This window comes from Numenius arquata, chromosome 6 (genome assembly GCF_964106895.1).
Source record: "Numenius arquata chromosome 6, bNumArq3.hap1.1, whole genome shotgun sequence".
In the NCBI taxonomy this organism is placed as follows: Eukaryota; Metazoa; Chordata; class Aves; order Charadriiformes; family Scolopacidae; genus Numenius; species Numenius arquata.
In genome coordinates this window covers 38,699,198-38,722,735 of record NC_133581.1, presented here as the reverse complement: position 1 = coordinate 38,722,735, position 23,538 = coordinate 38,699,198, and the positions used below count along the sequence as shown (strand labels likewise).

The 23,538-nt window shown below is 43.8% G+C and overlaps 1 protein-coding gene across 2 annotated transcripts in view; it reads right to left on the bottom strand.

Moving 5' to 3' along the window:
- Positions 1-4,391: 4,391 nt before the first annotated feature.
- ALKBH3 (alkB homolog 3, alpha-ketoglutarate dependent dioxygenase) overlaps positions 4,392-23,538 on the bottom strand; it is a 28,105-nt gene continuing 8,958 nt past the window's right edge. For both annotated transcript variants that reach the window (XM_074149693.1, XM_074149694.1), the window contains exons 5-9: positions 21,682-21,785; positions 20,380-20,468; positions 15,269-15,478; positions 6,555-6,653; positions 4,392-6,014 (exon numbers count right to left, since the gene is read on the bottom strand). In XM_074149693.1, the coding sequence (XP_074005794.1) occupies positions 5,922-6,014; positions 6,555-6,653; positions 15,269-15,478; positions 20,380-20,468; positions 21,682-21,785 (595 nt within the window). In that variant the 3' untranslated portion in view covers positions 4,392-5,921. The remainder of the gene's footprint in view (positions 6,015-6,554; positions 6,654-15,268; positions 15,479-20,379; positions 20,469-21,681; positions 21,786-23,538) is intronic.

Here is a 23,538-nt window from a genome sequence, read left to right as displayed (position 1 = left end):
CTTTAAGGAATCATGTTTGGTCAGCTTACCTCCCACTGGCCCCGGCACAAGGGCACTACTGGAAACACTGGGCAGAGGACTGGCACTGGTAACTCAACAGATCAGCTGTAATGTCACCCCACTCTTCAGTGTGGATCTATGTGATGCTCAGGTGGCCAAGGCGGCCAACAGCATCCCAGTCTGTATCAGGAACAGCGTGGCCAGCAGGTCTGGGGCAGTGATGGTCCCCCTGTAGTGGCACTGGAGAGGCCCCACCTCGAGTGCTGGGTCCAGTTTTGGGCCCCTCAAGACAGGAGGGACATTGAGGTGCTCCAGGTCCAGAGAAGGGCAACAGAGCTGGTGAGGGGTCTGGAGCACAAGTCTTATGAGGAGCGGCTGAGGGAGCTGGGGGTGTTCAGCCTGGAGAAAAGGAGGCTGAGGGGAGACCTTCTCTCTCTCTACAACTCCCTGAAAGGAAGGTGTAGCCGGGGGGGTCGGTCTCTTCTCCCAAGTCACAGGCGATAGGACAAGAGTAAACGGCCTCAAGTTGTGCCAGGAGAGGTTTAGATTGGATATCAGGAAAAATTTCTTCACCAAAAGGGTTATCAAGCATCGGAACAGGCTGCCCAGGGCAGTGGTGAAATCATCATCCTTGGAGGTATTTAAAAGCCGAGCAGACATGGTGCTGAAGGACATGGTTTAGTGATGGTTTTTGTCAGTGTTAGGTTGATGGCTGGACTCGATGATCTGAAAGGTCCCTTCCTCCAACCTAGACAATTCTATGATGTCTCTACCATGGAACTAGAGAGACAGAATAAATAACACCCTCCTGTGACGAGCAAAGCAGCTGCACACACAGCTACAGGCAGAAACAACTTTTGGTTGGGCATCATTGTGGCCCCAGTGAGCACGGTGTGTCTGATCCTCTGTGAGCAAGACTCTGCTCTAAGTCTTGCAAGGGCCATGCAACAGATCTCCTTGCTCCTTATTCTATTTAAAATTCTCCAATATGGTCCCCACTTCTTGACTTAAAACAAAGCTTCCTAGCTCTCCTGAGATGTGCCTGCCCAGCGTGACCGGCCGAAGAGCTGCCAGCTCACCCGTTCTTCAAGGGATCTGGTAATGACTCCACAAAGCCCTACGGAACATCACACAGAAGAAGAATGAGGTAAATCAAATAGGGCAAGAGGGGAGAAAGCACGCATCTGTCATCTTGCTGAGTCAATGGCCCTCTGGGAAAGACCAACGTTTACAGCCAACCGCCGCTGAGCCCCTCTATAACCCTTACGAGTGACTCTCCGGCACGGGAGGAAGAGGAGATGATACCTGCAAGATCTCAGCAGAAGTTCGGCGCAAGGAAGGACAGGCCAGCGAGCTCCAATTTAAACAAATGGCCCGGGTTGCTATGGAAACCTCCAGGATGGAAAAGAAGCACTTTGAAAACAAAACGGAGCGAGGCAGATTTCATATCCACTCTGAAAAGGTTTATGACCAGAAAAGGCAAAGTGGGTGTTAAATGCTTTTTAGCTCAGTCAATAGTAGCAGCGCTTGAGGAGGAGGCGTTATGGATTCACAGCACCCATCATACCTCTTCTACCCTAAATTGTAGGAGAACTCTATTCTGTACCTTCCCGATACTATGGTATGAAAATTCCGGTTTCTTAACCCCTTCCTGGTACCCCATCTCCTTCTACATTACTATTGCAGCTATAAAGTATTAGATTAGTAGCTATAATAAGCCCATCAGTTACAAAATTATCTACAGCTTTAAAGCTAACAATACCGAAAATCCTAAGGAGTTGTTTGGTTTTTTTTTAAAAAAAAAAAACCAAACCAAAAAATAAACTAAAATAAATACAGCAGAGAAACGACAGAACTTTGCTATTGATTTTAAACAGCGTGTGCTCAGATCACAAGCTGGTGCAGCCCAACAGTGTGGTATTCAAGCAGATATACTCTAACCTCATCAAGAGTTTGTGCTTGAATATTCAAGTATTCTATGATTAAATGATTATTACAAGTATAGAACCATAGAATTGGCCAGGTTGGAAGGGACCTTTAAGATCACCTAGTCCAACCATCAACCTAACTCTGATAAAAACCATCACTAAACCATGTCTCTAAGCACTACGTCAACCCATCTTCTAAATCCCTCCAGGGATGGTGCCTCATCCACTTCCCTGGGTAGCCCATTCCAAGGCTTAATAACCCTTTCCGTGTCAAAATTGTTTCTAATATCCAATCTGAACTTCCCCTGGCACAACTTGAGGCCATTTCCTCTTGTCCTATCGCCTGTGACTTGGGAGAAGAGACCAAAGTAGCACGGAGACAGAGCGATTCCTGACACCAGTATGATTAATTAATAACGTTGTTATTTTTATAGGTGTTAAAGAAATGAATGGTTACATTAATGGTTAAAGAAATGGTTGATGGAAGCAGTCGCCCTTTTTTCAGAAGGGCTCCATCTCGCATGTTCCCTGGGAGTGGGAGGCCACCATCCACCCTTACCTAAGCTTCCACTCTTCTGCTCCTTATCACCAACCCACTGTATTTTGAAAAAGGCGATGGTTGTTTTGGAAAAGGGAATCTTAACTGGGATAACCAGTAGAGTCAATCTGTTTGAAAGCCAGAGACAATGAACAGTTTGGAGGAATGCAATTTTTCAGCTTCTCTTGGAAGAGATACACATACTCTGCTGGAAAATAACGAAGAAACAGGAAAAAAAGTAAACCCACGGATCATATCTTCTACATAAAAAAATATTGTCACACCTGCAGCATACGAGAGGTGACAGCGGGAAGGAGAGGGGAAAGCAAAAGGCTCCGAGAGGCAGTTTGGGACAAACAGGAAGAATACAAGGAACATGGAAAATAAAATTCCAAAGTGCTCTGTTGGCAAAGCAGCTCTCAGCACCTGCTCCACCACCTCATACGGACAGACTTCTCCATGCTTAGATTAGTCAGATTGGTGATAACAACAAAACCAAAAACCCCAGGCAACCACCACCCCAAACCCAAATCCCCCGTGTACATATAAACCTTTAGTTTTCAGATAAACAATATATTTTACTTTAAATTAAGATAATGTATTCCAGCTTTAACCCTTTTTTCAAAAAGCTTTTGGCTGGAAATACTGTACTGTCAAAACAATCCTGTGAAGGAAGAAAGCCTAATGACTGGAAAATAAATCTTTTGGTAGCATTTTTAGAAATACTGTTTTCAAATCCATGTAACTAGGGCAAAGGCTCCTCCAGCTACCTTTAAGCTAAAAAATGGAACCAAACTATGTTTTTACCACTCTAAATACGTCACCCTCTGCACTTGACTCCAGCAGCAGAAACAGCCCGAATGGCAGCACTAGGAATTTTCAAGTTGCCCTGGTCTCAAGGGAAAAATCTTCAGGTGCTGTGAAAACAGCACCAGGCTCAATACTTCTCAAATCTCACTTTTGCGCACATTCATTTTGAGAACTGTAAGAGTGCTTGAAACATTCTGGAACAAATTTCTACTTACAGGAAAAATGTGCCCGGCAGAAAGCTCTCCCGAGGAGATGTGGGCTGGAATCTCCTCTGCTCTAAGCCATTTCCTGCCGTCCCAGCAGGCTGCAATCCGCTGCCACCTGGCTTAGGTGACTTTTTTGGGAGGAGGTGGGGGGAGGAAGGAAGAACCCACAAGTTCCCAGCTGACCAAGAAACTTGAGCTCTCTGCCAACTGTTCCCCTTGCAGCCAGGGCACTCGGGACAGGGTGGGGAACAACGCCATGAGCCTTCTCCCCACTGACAAGCAGATTTGGGTATAAGCAGCAGCACAGTCGATACAAGAGAGAGAATCATAGAATCACAGAACGGTTCGGGTTGGAAGGGACCTTAAAGATCATCCAGTTCCAAACCCCTGCCCTGGGCAGGGACACCTCCCATCAGATCAGGTTGCTCCAAGCCCCGTCCAACCTGGCCTTGAACCCCTCCAGGGATGGGGCAGCCACAGCTTCTCTGGGCAACCTGGGACAGGGTCTCACCACCCTCACAGCAAAGAAGTTCTTCCTAATATCTCATCTAAATCTCCCCTCTTTCAGTTTAAAACCGTTCCCCCTCATCCTATGGCTCCCCTCCCTGATCAAGAGTCCCTCCCCATCTCTCCTGGAGCCCCTTTAGGGACTAGAAGGGGCTCCAAGGTCTCCCCGGAGCCTTCTCTTCTCCAGGCTGAACAACCCCAACTCTCTCAGCCTGTCCTCACAGCAGAGGGGCTCCAGCCCTCGGAGCATCTTTGTGGCCTCCTCTGGACCCTTTCCAACAGGTCCATGTCCTTCCTGTGCTGAGGATGGCAGAGCTGGACACAGTGCTCCGGAACAGAATATAGTAGACACCAGCAGCAGAAGGGTATCACCCCAAGAGAGCTCCATGGGACACAGCACTTCTCTTATAAATCTTTTTATTGTTGGGGATGAAAACCTGGTCTTCTCCAAGATCAACAGAGGCAAAGAAACTAAACCACAATTGAAACCGAGAAAGTAAGTGAAAAACTGTTCTTCTGCAACAGTATCAGCCAGGGCTCTATCATCAGTGATGTGCCACAGCTTCAATGAATTCAAACGAGTTGCCATTTCCATAGGGTGAGTTTTGGGGATTTAAAGGTTTCGTCTAGTCCCCATCTCCTACTCTCTCTTAACACAGTGTAAATAAATGTAGCTTGTATGCACTGATAAAGGCTGAAGTGTTGCCTTGTCAGAATACCTGGAGCAATTGGCACTGCCCCTTGGTTAAGGACAAGCACTCTCTGTCAGGACCACCAGACCTGGGCGCACACACACAGATATGCCCAAAACTCCAGATACTCAAAGAAAGTAAATGGGAAAGTAAGTGTCCACCTCCTTCAACACTAATTCTCGGGATACACATCACAGAGCCCAGAGCTTACATTCAGATGCAAGGAATTAATATTAAATACACTCCAAAAATGTATTTCTTTACAAACTGAGATGAAAGTAAAGACATTATTAGATAACAAAGTAAGTTTTCTAATAACATGTGTCCATTTTAGAAGAATAAGCTATTTCGAAAGCTATATGGTGCTTTAGGTAGAGAAGCTGCTTCTAGAGTAGTTTGATACAGAAAGAAGATGATTCTGCCCAATTTCAGAGCACAGGTACTCAAATGAATCAAGAGTCTGTCCTTTAGGTCATCAATAACATTAAAACACCAGCATAATTGAGTATTAAAAACTTGACTGCTCTCATGAAAATCTTTGGACCAATTCTTCTGGGTATCAAATTTGGCAGCACAGGCCTAATTTTTAGAGATCCTGACATTTCCTGTCCCACCTGAAACCACCGGGAGCCACAACTGAGTTGTGCTAAAAAGAAAACCCAAAAAAGAAACTAAGGGACTGATTGCTTCATTGGAAAAGACTTTGCAACCTACAAATAAAAAGCAATGCACTTACCCCTTGATGAAACGAGCAATACTCGGAGATCACCGGGAAGCACAGCTTTCTGGTTCCTGTACACACAGCACACACACAGCTGGCTTTACATTAAAGAATCCTGTCGTGTCGTTACTTAAAACATAGATCCCTACTCGGGGGGGAAAGAGGGAGACAAGAGAAGGTGCGAAAAACAACTGCTCACTGAATCTTTCTGCTCCAGTTGGTACCTCTCAGATCTTTCACGTGCTTTGCATGCTTTTAAGAAGGATCACTGTTTTTTCACAAACTTAAAGCCGGTGATTTAGTATCATCTAATAGCATGTCATTTCTGAAAACAAACCAGCACCGTCCCACATAACACAGGCAGCTTCTGATTGTCAAAGATCTTTATAACACCGATTCTTCTCCCCCACCAGGTATTTCACAGAACTCTGTTCCTGCAAGGCTTCCTTCAAATCTGTAGCAATCGGAGACTCCGGATCTGCTGTGTGTTTTATACCCAGCAATGCCCCAGGCGCCTCCTCACTTCCAAGCTCCATCAGGTTCTGGGTAAATGATCCGAAACGTCAAGTTTATCCGTGCATCTCTAGAATGATACTCCTTTGGCACTCGATGCTGTAAGTGGCATTAGGGGAAAAAAAATAATTAAAAAAAAAAAAAAGACCAAAAGCATGAGCTTGAGTGTTTAAAATACAGGTGATCAAACAATGTAAAAAAACTTTCATTTCCTGTGATGGCTTTTTATCAACCTTTCTAAACATTTAAGTATGGCAAAAAATTCATGTTGTGACTGCTCGGGGCCACTGAAAACAAAAGGTCTTTGCAGATTACTGCAGACTTGTTAAATTAAGTTGCAACTTTTTTTATATTCCAAATTCCTAAATTGATTTTGCTCTTTCAGGCTGCAACCTTCATTGCTGAACTTTAATGCTGGAACATCAGAGATGATTCCTATTACATCCCTTAGCAGTTGAAAGAAAACCCATTGTTTCTGTGGGTGCTTTGAAATTCTGAGGCCGAGAGCATTATAAATGCACTGGGAAACGATTGTGTTCCTGGAAGCAGAAAGTCCCGTACCTTTATGGGAGTGCCTCGTGCATATTTAGAAAAGGGCTTTGCAAATAAAGGCCACAAATGGTGCCAAGGAATTCTCACCTGCCAGTCCTCCTGGGTAGCTCCTTCCATCATCAGCAGAGTCCCGTGATCAAGTGGGATTCTTAGTCTTTCCACGTAAGTATAGTCTCCATTCTCTTCCTAAAAAGAAATTAAGACACTGAAGAAGTGGGCACGTGCATTTGGTAGAGAACCAGTCCTCTACAGCAAAGCTTAAAAAGCTGTGAGGTGAAAGGAGGCAAAGGAAGCTCTTAAAATATCACAGAATCACAGAATGATTTGGGGTTGGAAGGGACCTCTGGAGATCACCTAGTCCAACCCCCCTGCCAAAGCAGGTCCACCCAGAGCAGGTTGCACAGGAACATGTCCAGGCGGGGTTTGAATGTCTCCAGAGAAGGAGACTCCACCACCTCCCTGGGAAGCCTCTTCCAGGGCTCTGCCACCCTCAAAGTGAAGAAGTTCCTCCTCATGTTTAGATGGAACTTCTTATGTTCAAGTTTGTGCCCGTTCCCTCTTGTCCTGTCCCTGGGCACCACTGAAAAAAGACCGGCCCCATCCTCCTGACACCCACCCTTTAAGTATTTATAGGCGTTGATCAGATCCCCCCTGGAGAAGAGAAGCTCCAGGCTAAAAAGCCCCAAGTCCCTCAGCCTTTCTTCATAAGAGAGATGCTCCAGGCCCCTCATCATCTTTGTAGCCCCCTGCTGTACCCTCTCCAGCAGTTCCCTGTCCTTCTTGAACTGGGGAGCCCAGAACTGGACCCAGTGCTCCAGATGGGACCTCACCAGGGCAGAGCAGAGGGGGAGGATGACCTCCCTCGACCTGCTGGTCACACTCTTCTTATTGCACCCCAGGATGCCATTGGCCTTCTTGGCCACAAGGGCACATTGCTGGCTCATGGGCATCCTCTTGTCCACCAGGACTCCCAGGTCTTTTTCCTCAGAGCTGCTCTCCAGCAGGTCAGCCCCCAACCTGTACTGGTGCAGGGGGTTATTCCTCCCCAGGTGCAGCACTCTGCACTTGCCCTTGCTGAATTTCATCAGGTTCATCTCTACCCAGCTCTCCAGCTTGTCCAGGTCTCGCTGTGTGGCAACACAGCCATATCAAGAAACCTAACTAAACCTCTCTGTTACCATATTTCATGATGAGTTCAGGAGCGGAGCATTTTCAGGATGAATGAAGCCACCGTGTCTCACTGCCTGTACAACACAGGGACGGTTCAACACCAAGTTCCTACATCTAGTCCAAAAATCTGGAGCGAGGCTGCAACCCTTTTGGAAACATTCACCCTTGAAATACAAAACAGTTGGGTGTGGAGACATTCTGCAATAGCCACCCTGATTCCAAGGGTTAACTACTTTATCAAAAACACACGTCTTCCTTCTATTCTGAATTTGTTGTGGTTTGGACATTACATGCTGGGATAGTATTATATAGTAGACGAAGAACTTCTCCTATCTAAAAAAATCTCCTTTTCCTATAGTACCTCCTAAAACAAATTGTCTTAAACTTTCTCATCACTAAGCAAAACAGACTGCTAAGCCAGAAGACAAATAATTTGCAAACTTCCGTTAAGCCTTCAGATTACGTACAACTTTTTTAAAGCACAAATATAACAACCGGACAAGAGTAACACCCCAGGATTAGTCTCACACGCACCACATTAGTGGGAACAGCAACTCTCTATTCCTTTGCACTCTCCCTTCCAATTTTAAATGAGACTAGCTAAGTCAAATTGCTCTGCCTGCTCCCTCAATATTTTCTGATTTTAGCCTTCAACAGCTGCAGAAAAAAACTGCTGCAAACCTTGAACAACTTCCATTTAACATCTTGCCTACTCGATGTTGGCACTTCAATTTCATTAATATTGAAATGTAAAAAGGAAAACCAGGATGCCCCCCAAATACAGAATGGCATTATATAGTTTGCCTTTTCCAGATCTCCATTACAATTTTGCAAGCTGTCTAGGAAGAGTGGAAAGTAACTCTCCGAAATGTAGAATTCAGGGAAGTTTCAGACAGGAAATCACCCTGCAAAATACAGGGATTATTTTAGGGAGAGGGGGAGTTAGAGAGAAACATTTTAATTAGTATTGAAAGAGAGGGGACTCAAGAGATCTTTTATTTTTAAGTTATAGAAAGCCATAGATAGCTTGAAAGTGTAGATAATAAATGTCCTCCATGGAAAGAAGTACGACAGGTTCTCAGTCTCTACGTTGTACAATACAGGGTTAACCTTGTTCTGAGTACACTGCATATGGCAAACAGCCTGAATGCGTATTTGTTATCGTACCGCTGCCTCTAGAAGCAGAGATACCGTGGGTTTTTTCAAAATAGATTACCAAATCAGTTATTTGTTCTTGAAAGAAAAACCAGAAATACAAAATTACTACAAAGAGATGAGAAAAAAAATAATTAGGCAAGGTCTGATATTCTACAGCATGATGGTGTTCCTTCAAGGGACCACGTACCTTAGACAGTTGCTGAACAAATGTTTCAGATTTTTTATTTTTTAATTAGTTAGGCAGTACCTTCTCTTCCAGTTTCTTATAATGGTTGGTGGACTCCTAAAATCACTCTTGCTGAGTGTTAAGGAGGAGGCAGTGCTCAATTATTTCAGACCCAGCTGAAGACATAATTACTCCAGACTCCACAAAACCTGTTACTACCAGAGTGGCATTTGTCACATTTGTCATGTAAAATGAAACCGTACTTTGGAGGGGAAAATAAAAAGAGAGATGAGAGGTCACAACTTAACTCAGTCACTTGTAACAGAAGCAGATCGCAGAGAAGCTGGAAACAATACAGGGCAACCGAGACCGGGAAAATGGAATTATGACAGTAAGATTTCATCCAGTTTGAGGGGAAGGTGTAGGTACCTCACGCTGACAAAACTCCCACATTTCTGAAACTGAAAGAAACATTACAAAATCTCCAGGCTTCACCTGTTATGTTCAGTCCTTCAGGAAAACTAACAGGGCTCCGCACAGACCCCACAGTAAGAAGAAAACATTAACAGGTCACGAAAGGGCAGCCATGGTCTTTTGAGAGCCATTAAAAAGACCGAAGAGCTCTCACTCAACACATTTTAAATGCTTTCACAAAACCTCACAGTTTCAAAAATCTTAACTAACTTCCTTGAAGCTTAATTGTGGCCCAATGTCACACAGGCTTGTCTTTTTTTAAGTTCATGGCTTGCTGAAAAGCTCAAAATAACGAGGTAAAGTATCAACTACTGGAAAAAATATAGCTTGGACTTAAAACCAAGTTTGATTTTCAAACAACCAACTGGGAGTGTGTGTGTGTTAAAAAAAAACAAAACACACAGACAGAAAGAAGACTGCAAACCCTCTAAAAAGCAAAAGAGCTAGGGTGGGATCAAATCAATTCCCAATAATTAAAAGCATCACTCAATATATTGACTATTTATTCACACCATTGGCACTTGCTATTCATGTCTGGGATTGGAAGCGGTAGCGTGATAGAATGAGGCTCTGGAATCGGGGAGCGCTGAAGGCATTCACAATCACCTGTAACAGGTATTCTTTGGAAGGACAATGCAAAACAGTTTAAGCTTCTGGAATTATTAGCCATTTATCTATTAAAACTAGCTATCTTAAACTTCAGAGGAAACAAGGAAAAAAATTCAAAAATAGGTATTATAAACCTGAGTGCTGATGAAAAGCAGAGAAATACCAGTGCACGGCTGTTTTCTGTTTCACAGGATTACATCATTTCACTTTGTGGATGGATTAACAGCGCACTTATTTTTATCTCTTGCTCGTCTTGATTAAAATGGAATTCTTCTAAGACAAATGATTTAGGACAAAACATCCTTTCGGCTTACAAAAGTCAGTATGTAAAAGCAGTAGTTGCTTTCTGTTTTAACTGAGACATCTCCGAGCTTAGCTTTAACTTAGAAAAAGAGATTTTTGTATCAATTGGTTTTGCAGAGCTGGTGAAGTTAGACAAAATTTTTTACTGTCTTGGAAAGCACTTCTGAGGAGAAGGATCTGGGAGTCCTGGTGGAGAGCAAACTTCCCATGAGCCAGTAATGTGCCCTTGTGGCCAAGAGGGCCAATGGAATCCTGGGCTGCATAGGGAAGAGTGTGGCCAGTAGGTCGAGAGAGGTCATTCTCCCCCTCTACTCTGCACTGGTGAGGCCACAACTGGAATACTGCGTCCAGTTCTGGGCTCCCCAGTCCAAGAGAGACAGGGAACTACTCAAGAGAGCCCATCGTAGGGCAACAAAGATGATTGAGGGATTGGAGCATCTCCCTGATGAGGAAAGGCTGAGAGAGCTGGGGCTCTTTAGCCTGGAGAAGAGAAGGCTGAGGGGAGACCTTATCTGTGTTTACAAGTATCTAAAGGGTGGGTTGAAGGAGGATGGAGCCAGACTCTTTTCAGTGGTTTCCAGTGACAGGACGAGGGGCAACGGGCACAAGCTGGAACATGGGAAGTTCCATTCAAATATGAGGAAAAACTTCTTCACGGTGAGGGTGCCAGAGCCCTGGAACAGGCTGCCCAGGGAGGGTGTGGAGTCCCCTTCTCTGGAGATCTTCAAGACCCGCCTGGATGCAGTCCTGAGTGATGTGCTCTGGGCAACCCTGCTTTAGCAGGGGAGTTGGACTAGGTGATCTCTAGAGGTCCCTTCCAACTCTGACAATTCCACGATTCCGTGTCATTACTAACACTGTCCACCAAATCTCATTTCAGAACCTTTCTCTCTACAGCTGGTGTCAGACAGAGAGAAAAACTCAGTTGAGTTTCAGAGGTCGAGTTTATGGAGGAAATTTCTTCTTGACATCTAAGGAGGAAAAGACTTTTTCAGAATACTGATAACCAAGACGGAAAGAAATTCATCAGGTAACTTTTATATGGTCACTTCCTAACTCTATATACATATTACAAAACCACCTGCTTCCAAGAAGAGCTCCAGTAAAGCAACTGTTCTGCTTCTTAGTATATTAGAATATTCATCAGCTTGAGTTGCACATTCAGTACAACCCAAGCTTTACACAACCTAAGTACACTGACTAAAACTTGGGTTTTTTTTAAATCCTTAATTCAAGTAACTACAGTAAGTAAGTGAGGAAAGCTCAGCATGAGTTGATGGGGAGCTGTGAATATAAAATCTGTAAGTAATCCTGGACTCCATCAAGGATTTTTTTTCTTAAAATCAAAAAGGTAAGAAAGAAGTTCTAGTATAAATCTACCTAAGTCTCAGGTAAGTTTACTGAGGTAATGGAAAGCAAAGGCAAAATACCAGATACAACCGCACAACTGGTGCAAATAAACAGAAAAGGCAGTATTGAGAAGAAAGAATGCTTAAAAAGGAAAACTCCAGCAGGTAAAGTAAAACAGTTTCTGGCATCGTGTTAATTTCCATTATAAGTCTCCTTAATTCCAGTGTAGAATGTGCTCCTGAAATGCATTTGTAGCTTTTTTCACACGCACTGGGCTGAAATCTGAGACAGAATTATTCCTATTTATCCCCAAGGGATGCTTGTTGATGCGGATTCAAGTGGGCTATGCGTGTCCCTACACTCCTTCACCACCTATTAATACGATGAACGCTCACTCGTCCAGTCCCGTACTCATCAAAAAGAAAAGTAGAGGACTCAACCTTTCCTTCCCCTCATCTCACTGTAGAACATTTTTCAGGAAAAAAAAAAAAAAAAAACTACTTGCATCTAAATAGTTTTGGGGTTTTTTTCATTTTTTGTCAAGGAAAAACACAGAGAAAGGATTAAAAGATTTCCTTTTGTGACAGTTTCAGAGTGGCCTATATAAACACCACCAAATTCCTACCGGATAAATGTCAAAATTCACACAAACGTGCACAAAAAACCCCACCCACCACCGGTACTGGTCTTTGCACTTAGAGAAATAGGATTTTATTCTCTAACAAGTTCGTCTGCATTTCAAAATATAATATGGAAAATATTTGAGCAGATACTAACATGAAGCGAAGGCTCTGATCTAGTAGTGTTCTTCAATAGCACTACAAGAGGTTCCCTGACTTGTGGTACATACTGTTTTGTACCCAGTACATGATCACACACAGGCAAACGCTTTTGGGTTGGTTTTTTTTTTTTTTTCCCAGTACCGTTTATCCCCAGCGAGCTTCTACCACAGTATTTCTCATCTTTTATTTCCACTACATCTTTCCATCTTTCATCTCAAACTACTTAAAAGCACTTACAAGAACAAAAAGGAAATGAAAGCCTTTGAAACTCCAGAATCTGAAATACTAGAAAGCTGGACCTCAAAGAGGTTTAATTTGGGGAGGAAAAGGATTTACCTTCTCTTTCCCTGCTCACTGAAGACTAACTCTGGAAAACCTCATGTACTGATACTGGCAGATTATAAACCAGGGTGAGCCTGAATGCCTATGAGGAATGTTAATCTGAATCCCTTTTTCCTATACTACTTGGCTTTTGAACAAAGTAATGACCAAACTTCAAATATCTACAATCAACTTCAACTTTCTCTTAATGAAAGAGAGAATGCTACATTACAATAGAGTATGAAAATTACTTCTTTGGTGGTAAGCCTGAAAGGTTGTAATTTCCATCAGAGCCTCCTGTAACTCCCACTTGGCAAAGCATCTGGTGTCATAGGATGCTCTCAGAAAATTGCAGGCTTTGGGAATGTGCAAAGAATACGTAATGCATGCCATGTAATTATTAAGTACGAGTTCCCTTAGGCACAAGATACAGTTAATAGCAACTTATTCAAAGATCCCACTGCACACGTGGATCATAACTTCGGAACAGGTATGTCACACTTGCACAATTCGTAGGTAACATGACTCAGCTAGTCAGAAACATCGGGTCAGAGGCACCGAAGAAAAACCAGGCGGAGAGCTCGAGGGATACATCCATAGAAAATCACCCATCTCGGGAAGAAAAGGGAAGAAATCGTGCAGTCCAGGATCAAAGAAGGTGGCCAATTATGAATGGCACAGACTGAATTTCCCCCCCCTTTGCTCATAGTGGGTGTCCCTTCAGAAAACAGAACAAAAAGACATCTTGCTCAAGAACCGGGTTTGATTTTTAAGAGGGAAACTGCAAAGTTTATACTGAAATCTAAGTGGGTTCGATTCTCATCCGTCGAAGGGGAACGCATGCACTTCGAGAAATTAATCCAAGCACCATTTACAGTTTCCCAGAGGAAAGAACCTTCCAGCTGACATTGTGTCATCATCACAGTATCAAAGACACTTACTCATGCTATGCCCACTGATTAATGCACTGCTGATGTGATCTCACGCTCATGGACCGGGATTAAATCCACTTCAGAGAACAAAGAAATTACAAATTAGAGGACTGGTGAAAAATACAAAGAATTCATTTGTTTTCTGGTCCAAATTCTGACCTTTGCTGTTCAGGAGTAGGTGACCCGAGGTGACTCTTGAGGGGTCAGACTGTACGCTGACAGTACATACAGTTTTCTAACAGGCTGATAACCATCACCTTTGCTTTCTGCATTCCTTATTCAAAATAACTAGCAGCGGAAGAAGACAACAAACTTCATCCCAAAGTTATCAAAGACTACACATGCAGAAAAGGCACCTGAAGCAGGATACACCAAAACGAGGCCTGTATTCTCAACACAGGAAAGTGTGATTCCTTTACTTGGATAAATATGAATTGCAAAATTTAAGTTTCAAATTGGCTTGTAAACACAGCATTCCCAAGCACAGCTTTTTATCTAGAGAGAGAATTCGCTGCTAAATCACCAACTAATTCCTGAAAGGATGTTCCACACACGCCTCCTTATCAAAGTAACAGTCTCTGTTTAGTCTGTCAAGTATGATACAACAGTTTGTTATTTTACAGAAAAGAAATTAGGTCCTTCCCTCTGCTCACCATCCTTCAATCTGACCACACACCAGTCAAAACGCAAACATTATTTAAGAGAATTTTTACTTACAAGAGCAGTCACAGAGCTACTCTTCATCACAGAATCATAAAATGGTTTGGGTTGGAAGGGACCTTAAAGATCATCCAGTTCCAACCCCCTGCCCTGGCCAGGGACACCTCCCACTACACCAGGTTGCTCAAAGGCCCATCCAGCCTGGCCTTGAACCCCTCCAGGGATGGGGCAGCCACAGCTTCTCTGGGCAACCTGGGCCAGGGTCTCACCACCCTCACAGCAAGGAATTTCTTCCTAAGATCTCATCTAAGTCTCCCCTCTTTCCGTTTAAACCCATTCCCCCTCATCCTATGGCTCCCCTCCCTGATCAAGATTCCCTCCCCATCTCTCCTGGAGCCCCTTTAGGGACTGGAAGGGGCTCTATGGTCTCCCTGGAGCCTTCTCTTTTCCAGGCTGAACACCCCCCCAACTCTCTCAGCCTGTCCTCATACATGATGCATTACACAATATTTGCCTGAGTTCAAGAAAATGGTATCAACTCTTTGGCTAATTTACACAGGGACAGTCCCCTTCCACCATCACTGCTATCATCTTAAGTAACAGGAAAGGCCTTTATTTGGACAGAAGAGTGTCCAGGTTGCAATTTCACTGCAGCACTGCACTGCTGCACTTTAGAGTGGTCCCATTCCCATCCTCAAGATGCCGCATTCCATGTGACAGGTTTCTTGATCCCTACGCTTATTCCACAGAACTTCAGGAGTTGTGCTTTCATGAACTAGTATTAAAGGCTTTTAGTAATCAAGTTCTCTAAACAGAGGGAAAAGTCTAAACATATTAGCAATTACAGGACTCTTTCAATGTGATACGAACACTCACAGGGGAGGGTTTCTTCCTCATCTCAAAGGTCCGGGTAGCACCAAAGCTGAGCGAGGCAATGACAGGATTTTTTCCCAGCGATGGTTCATCGTCGCTGTGCCAGTCTACGCTGTCCTTCTCGTTTCGGTAGAGGTTGCAGAGAAGAGAGTTGAAGGTATAACCACTGAACTCTTCAATCTGCTCCTTCAGCACGGTCAGCAGAGGATGCCACTGGAATCAGCAGAGCAGGAGTAGGGTAAGTACAATGAAAGCAAATAACGAAAGACACAAGGGGAAAACTACTAAGAAAAAATATACTGCACTTTAATCACAATAAGCGTGAAAACAAATGCCTCTGAACAATTCTGATTATTTTTAGTCAAGCTGAGGAACGGGCTTTCTGCAACATATGCATACATTACCTATTGCTCAACACTAAATCAGCTCTTAAAACTATGAGGAGTTCCATATAATGCCTTTCACACTAATGTAGCCAGTCACGCCAATTAACTGATCGGTGAGAAAGCAGAGTGAGATCTACTTGAACTGACCATGAATAAACATTGGGAGTTCTCCACCAAGACAAGAAGCGTCCGATTTCCTCCACGCATACCTGGGTTTTAAACCTCCTGGCCAAGCTAGAGGAGTTTAACGCAGGGCTCTGATAACATCCGAGTTACTTGGCCATTGCTGGTGGCCACAGTGCATCCAGAAAGTTGCCACCAGTGACTAAACAACACGCTCTCAATCGCCTGCAGCTGTTGACACAGAACAAGAGACAACAGTCGGCCTAACACTGCCACAGCATGACCCTCCGTCCCCTGCTCTGTTAGTACAGCTTGTTGAGCCCGACTGACTCATCACCTCTCGGGCTTCTGACTTCCACACTGTAACTTTTCAGTGGTTCGCGAAACCAGCGTCACGGGCCCTGAATTTCATCCTTCCCTTTGCTGACATCTTGCTGAGCCCGTAGCCCACGGCAGCTCTGCACATTCCACTACAACTCAGTCCAGTGAATCATTATTTAATGTTTTAAACTTACATCATGACTTTCATCTGTCAGAGTGCTTTTAATTACTACACAAGTTTGTTTTTTTTTTTTTTAAAAAAAAAAAAAGCCAAAGCAATGTAGGCCAGAATTTTTACCCATTATATAAGCAGAAACAGAGATCAAGAGAGGATAAAGGACTGATTCCAAACATCCCAGTGCATCACTGGCAGAAGGAGGAACAGACAGCAGGAATTAATTCCTAACAACTACCTCTAATAATCAAGTCTGAACCACCTTCTTTTCATGCTTACACATGCTTAAGGGGTTTTTAACCTATTGACTACACTGCAGGAGCCTCAAGACACCATCTTTCTCTATTAGGGGTATTTCGAGCTAAGTCACCCCTTCAGTGACTAAGCATCATGTGAATAATTAATTATACATAAACACAGCTTGCAGCTCTGGGACATGTGGGAGCTCATGGCTTGGACGGGAGCGCTCTTCCCTGGGTAAAAAAATGGCTGGATGGCTGGGTCCAGAGAGCGGTGGTGAATGGAGTTAAATCCAGTTGGTGGTCAGTCATGAGTGGTGTTCCCCTGGGCTCAGCTTGATATTGGGACCAGTCCTCTTCAGTATCTTTATCAACGATCTGGATGAGGGGATCGAGGGCACCCTCAATCAGTTTGCAGAGGACACCAAGTTGGGTAAGAGCGTTGATCTCCTTGAGGGTAGGAAGGCTCTGCAGAGGGATCTGCACAGGCTGGATCGATGAGCTGAGGCCAATGGGATGAGGTTCAACAAGGCCAAGTGCCGGGTCCTGCCCTTGGGTCACAACAACCCCATGAACACTCCAGGCTTGGGGCAGAGTGGCTGGAGCTGCCTGGTGAAAAAGGACCTGGGAATATTGGTCGACAGCCAGCTGAATGTGAGCCAGCAGTGTGCCCTGGTGGCCAAGAAGGTCACCAGCATCCTGGCCTGTATCAGGAACAGCGTGGTGAGTAGGACCAGGGAAGTGATCATCCCCCTGTACTCAGCACTAGTGAGGCCCCACCTCAAGTGCTGTGTCCAACTTTTTGAGCCCCTCATTACAAGAAAGACATTGAGAGTCTGGGCTGCATCTCCAGCAGCATGGCCAGCAGGTCAAGGGAGGTGATTCTGCCCCTCTACTCTGCTCTCATGAGACTCCACCTGGAACACTGTGTCCAGCTCTCGAGTCCTCAGCACAGGAAGGACATGGACCTCTTGGAGTGGGTCCAGAGCTGGCCATGAAGATGATCAGAGGAATGGAGCACCTCTCCTATGAAGACAGGCTGAGAGAGTTTGGGTTATTCAGCCTGGAGAAGAGAAGGCTCTGGGGAAACCTTACAGCAGCCTTCCAGTATCTGAAGGATGCCTACAAGAAAATCGGAGGAGGACTTTTTACAAGGGCATGTAGTGATAGGATGAGGGACAATGGCTTCAAACTGGAAGAGGGGAGATTTAGATGAGATATTAGGAAGCAATTCTTTGCTGTGAGGGTGGTGAGACCCTGGCCCAGGTTGCCCAGAGAAGCTGTGGCTGCCCCATCCCTGGAGGGGTTCAAGGCCAGGTTGGACGGGGCTTTGAGCAACCTGGTCTGGTGGGAGGTGTCCCTCCCCATGGCAGGGGATTGGAATTCGATGACCTTTAAGGTCCCTCCCAACCCAAACCATTTTGTGATTCTATAATTCTGGAGAGTGTCCAGAGAAGGGCAACGGAGCTGGTGAGGGGTCTGGAGCACAAGTCTTGTGAGGAGAGGCTGAGGGAGCTGGGGGTGTTCAGCCTGGAGAAAAGGAGGCTGAGGGGAGACCTTCTCGCTCTCTACAACTCCCTGAAAGGAGGGTGTAGCCACGGGGGGTCGGTCTCGTCCTATTGCCAGTGAACTGGGAGAAAAGAGGAAACGGCCTCAAGTTGTGCCAGGGGAGGTTCAGATTGGATATTAGGAAGAATGTTTACACAGAAAGGGTTATTAAGCCTTGGAATGGGCTGCCCAGGGAAGAGGCTGAGGCACCATCCCTGGAGGTATTTAAAAGACATGTAGACGCAGTGCTGAAGAACATGGGTTAGTGGTGGTTTTGTCAGTGTTGGGTTGACGGTCAGATTTGATGACCTGAAAGGTCCCTTCCGACCTAGACAGTTCTACAATTATACGTAGGGAAATCAGTAACACTACCCAAAAAATGCTATAGCTTCTAACTGGGCTGCCTGAGCATGCAGTATGTGCAGGACATATAATGTAATGACAGAAGAGTCCAACAAAATCTACTGAGAGCACTTTCCAGTGACCAACTAGGACTGGATTCCTTCAATTCTTATCACAAAAGTATTTAATACTAAAAAAGTTACCATATGGTGAATTTTACCATTCAGTGGGAACCTCACTACAAGCCTACAGCAGCCAAAGTAATTTTGTTGAAACATTACTGTGTCACCAGCTACACCACTCCTTACAAAGAAACATCTTACTAATACCAGAATTCCTTAGGCACGAGCACTGGATTTTACCCAGCAGCGCTGCAATGGCACCCAGTCTTATCAAACAAAAAAGGAGGGGCACAAAGCTAATTACTCCGACAGATCAACCATTCAAGGCAGGTAATTGGTTTTGGCCAAGCCGTAATTACATTTTACTCGGGATTATTTTTTTTTTATATAAATCCTGTTCTACAGGGAAGGACTGTGCTCTTTACACCACCTACTGCTTCTTTGAGGCTGCAGGAACTCCCTCCTACAAAGCTGAGTAAAACTTCAGAGCGCCCGGGTGCAGTTTGCCCATCTATCTGCCCACGGGCAGTTTCCAGCGGCAGGGCTGGCTCCCAGCTGTGCAAGTTCGCCAGTGCATCTCACTTTCTGCTGGAGTTTGTTTCTCTCAGTAAAAAGGAGAATTATTCAGGGATGAAAGACGGGATCAGCACGCGTGACTGATTTACACCCTGTACCTCTCGAACGAGGAAAAACAAACCGGTGGCCCAACGAGTGCTAACTCTGAACTTTACGCAAACCAACCTGAAACTGTCAATTCAGGGTATACAGGCTCTATCCAACCTCTGAGCAGCAACAGCTTCCCCAACAGGCAATTCTGAACTGGATTTAAATCATCAGCATACAGCAGAATGATTTTGGAGGGGCACTTCCAATCCATAAAGCCATTCAGCTTTTAGAGAAATCCATTTAAAATATTATTCCACAAATGACAACATAAAAAAAAAAAAAAGAAAAGCCTATTTTTCCACCACAAATTCCATAGGTTACGGAAGTTTTGAACTACGGTATTTTTGAGACTACAAGATCTTCACAACTCATCTTGTTAAATAACGCCTTTCCACTTTTGCCAAACTGAGCTTTTCTAGGAGGTACCCCCTCTTCAGCAGCATTTCTGGGACTTGGGACACTTCTCTCTCATGCCACCCAGCCTTCAACAGTCACACTTAATTTATGGTTCAGAACATTGCAGCCTACTGCCATGGAAATTTCAAACAAAGCAATGCCAAGAGACAGGCCCATGGGACAACAAGCTGGAAGCCAGAGAGAGAGAGAACGAATACGAACAAAACCTCAACGAGTCACTCGGAAGGTTTCTTAACCCTTCCAAAATAGCATGGGAAATTACATCGTACTCTCTGGAGTTGCTGAGCAGGCAGGTTGTGTGCGTGAACTTCATAGCACTCACACAGGAATCAACAATATGCCTAAATTCTCATTTAAGCATTATTGAATCTAAGTGTTTCTGAAGGTAACTATTTCAGTAATTGATATTTACAATGAAAAACTCAGCATGACTGTGTACGGTACAATCTCCAATATAAAGATGCATAGAGTAAGTCACACAGAACTATTTAGAGTTTTGTCCAAAGCTACAGTGACCCAAAAGCAGAACGTTAAACTCTGGAGTTTCCTTTTGTCAACATTTAGCAACTATATCATGCTCCTCTCAGTCAGTCCACTCAAAATACTCGTTTTATGAAGTTGTCCACGTTACACTAGAGTCTACTGTTGATCACAAATGAAAAGCTGATAGATACTCCAGAAAAAAATAGAAGATGGAGGGAATTTTTGTGTCTCAATCTCTGCAAAGGATTTCTTTGTACACAATAATGAAAGAAAACTGTAAACGTATACATACATTTGGGTTTGGCTGCATTGTTATCCTGGAGTATGTGTAAGGAAGTTCCCCATACCAGGAGGTAAGCCTTGGTTCCTCAAAAGATAATTCTAAAGAAAAGAAAAAACAGGATGACTTTCTCAGTTGCCTTCTCAAAGGGCTTGAAAATGGAAAGATGATTCGATTCTGCCAAGGAACTGGCAGAAAGGGACTGTCCACCCACCTGAAGTTAAAAAGTAGCCCCATTAAAATCCTCACCCTTAAATAATGGACTCATGTGAAGGAATGAGATTATTCAAAGGCAGGCCTGTCTCTGCAAGAGGAATTACCTCACCATCAATTTTCTAATCCCTATGCCAGACAGGGCAGGGACCGGACAAGTTAAAGTTAGCAAAATGAAACTGAAATTTTATTTATAATTCTGGCTTGGGTTATATTCTCCCTGTTCCAGTGCTCAACACACTGGCATAAGTTGCAAGATGTATGCACTGGACAGGATGAAGCGGAAAGGACTGCATCATCAGTGGGACATTACAGAAGCAGAACATAGCGAGGCTGAACAAGTAATACTTTGTCAAATACGCATGTGCTCTGTGGTGTAATACAAACATCAAGTTAAAAGTACTTTCAGCTTCTGAAAAGACCATCTTGGCAGCTGTTTCTCATGCTTGACAGGTAACATTCTCCATTATACCGTACCTTTATTGCAAGCCAATAAACACAGATGTTGAAGACATTTTCCAGCCCTGTCCAATAACTACTCCAATATATTATCTTATATCCATCCATTCCCAACTGAAGAGAAATTTAGCTAGAACAGGTGCCCCTTAGCGAACAAATCCAGAATAGCAGCCTCCTCCACTCACTGCATACTGGCATTAATAAGCAAAGACGAGGGAAAAGACACGTGCTTTGCTGGGATTTTAAGTGAGAGAGGCAAAAAATATTCTTGGTGACAGAAAGCTCAAAGAATACAGTTTTTGCAGCATCACTGAGAGACAGTATGAAGGGGTGGAGCACAGACTTAACCTAAAAAAAGGGTAGGAAAAAGAACTGGAGATGAAGAGGAAGCAGTAAAATTCAAAGATTTTTAAGACAGGGAATTTTAATTTGCAAATATCTCATCTAATTGGCAATTGGAACATGGTGATAGAGACTGAAAAAATAAGCAGAGGTATTCTTCAGATACGCATGGAAAATCTGGCAGGAAATATGTGAAAGAGTGGTAATATGTCAAACTCAAAACAATGATAAACAAAGTCTGGATTTTGGTATGGAAATGACCTGGGAATGACCTGAAAAGTTGCTCTTCACACCCCGTACCCTGTCTGATGTGAGTTCTCTGACCCCAGGGTATGTCTTGGAGGAGCTGTTCAAACATCCAGTCAGCTTGTTCTGAGTCAATAAAGCCAGGAATCAAATGAATCCTAAGGAAGATTAAGAAAAAATGGAAGGAACTTTGCTTTGATAAATGCTTTGATAAAATATTCCCATTTCCAGGATTCCCAGATAAGAATGGCTGTAATGCATCAAACCAAAAGTCAAAGCCCAGTATCCTATTTCTGACCACAGCCAAAAGCAGGTGTGAAACAAAGAACAGAAGGCAGCAGGAGCTCCTGATAAGTCTTCCCCTCACCAAACACATCTAATTGTTTTTTAAAACCTATAAAAACATAGCACACCAACAATATTCTATGAGTCACGCAATCAGCCATAGACTGTGTGAAAAATGGCATCCTTCTGCTTGTTATTAACTTCCCGTTTGATAAAACAGATAGCCCTGATTATGGTACCACAATCAACAAGTAAATAATTGCCCTTTATTCCCCATCTTCATGCCATTCAGAATTCAATACCCCTTTATCACTACTGCCATCCTATCCTCTTTTTCCCAAGCCCATGAACCCTAAATTCTCTGGAGCGGGTCCAGGGAAGGGCAATGGAGCTGATGAGGGGTCTGGAGAACAAGTCTTGTGAGGAGCGGCTGAGGGAGCTGGGGGTGTTCAGCCTGGAGAAAAGGAGGCTGAGGGGAGACCTTCTCGCTCTCTCCAGCTCCCTGAAAGGAGGGTGTAGCCAGGGGGGGTCGGTCTCTTCTCCCAAGGAACAGGCGATGGGACAAGAGGAAATGGCCTCAAGTTGCACCAGGGGAGGTTCAGATTGGATATTAGGAAAAATGTTTACATGGAAAGGGTTATAAGCATTGGAATGGGCTGCCCAGGGAAGAGGTTGAGGCACCATCCCTGGAGGGATTTAAAAGCCGGGTTGACATAGTGCTTGGTGACATGGGTTAGTGATGGTTTTTATCAGAGTTAGGTTGATGGTTGGACTAGATGATCTTAAAGGTCCCTTCCAACCCAGACAATTCTATGATTCTATGATAAAGGATTTAACCTCTCCTATTTTTATATGTACATTTTGTATTTTGACTGTACTAATAGCAGCATTCAAAAATCCCAGCCACTGCGGTGGGGGTTGCAGAGGAGAAATGCTGTTCACAAGAGGCTGCTCTCACGAGTATTCAATGCTCTTAAGACATCACAGTAAATATATATATATAGTAAAGGTACTAAAAGCGATGCAAAATACGATTATTAACTTTCTAGATATGTATCTATTTCACCTATCATGAAAAAAAACTCCAGAAAATGCCAGAATAACCCAGCTGGCTGCGTTATCTTTTCTCTTTCCAGCTGGTCAAAGCTTTTACTTTTCAAATGGGTATAAAACTTTATCTGCAGTTTTAGAAGAAACCAAGATGAAAGCTTTGAAATAAATGCACAAAAAGTTACTATGACTGTTGGGTTTTTTTCCGCTATTAATAAAATCTATCAAATTCAGAAGAAAAAGATTAACATTGCAGGTAAGTCAGCAAGGTAAAACAAAATGCATTTTATTTAGTAGGAATCACAAAACAAGTAGTTTTTGTTTTGAAGTGTCCTGAAGCTGAAAAAATTAAGGCATAGCATGCAAGCAAAAGGGACATCCCCAAAGTTACCAAATCTGCCTAAAATGAAATGCTTTTATTAAATTAATTTAAAACAAATCCAATTTATAGCTAAAAGATTTTGGTAGCTCTTAACTATACAACACAGACATCACGCGCTGGCTAACACAGGAAAACCGATCCAAATTTCAAGCAGCAACTTAGGCTGGATCATAAACACACGGACACAGCCCCTT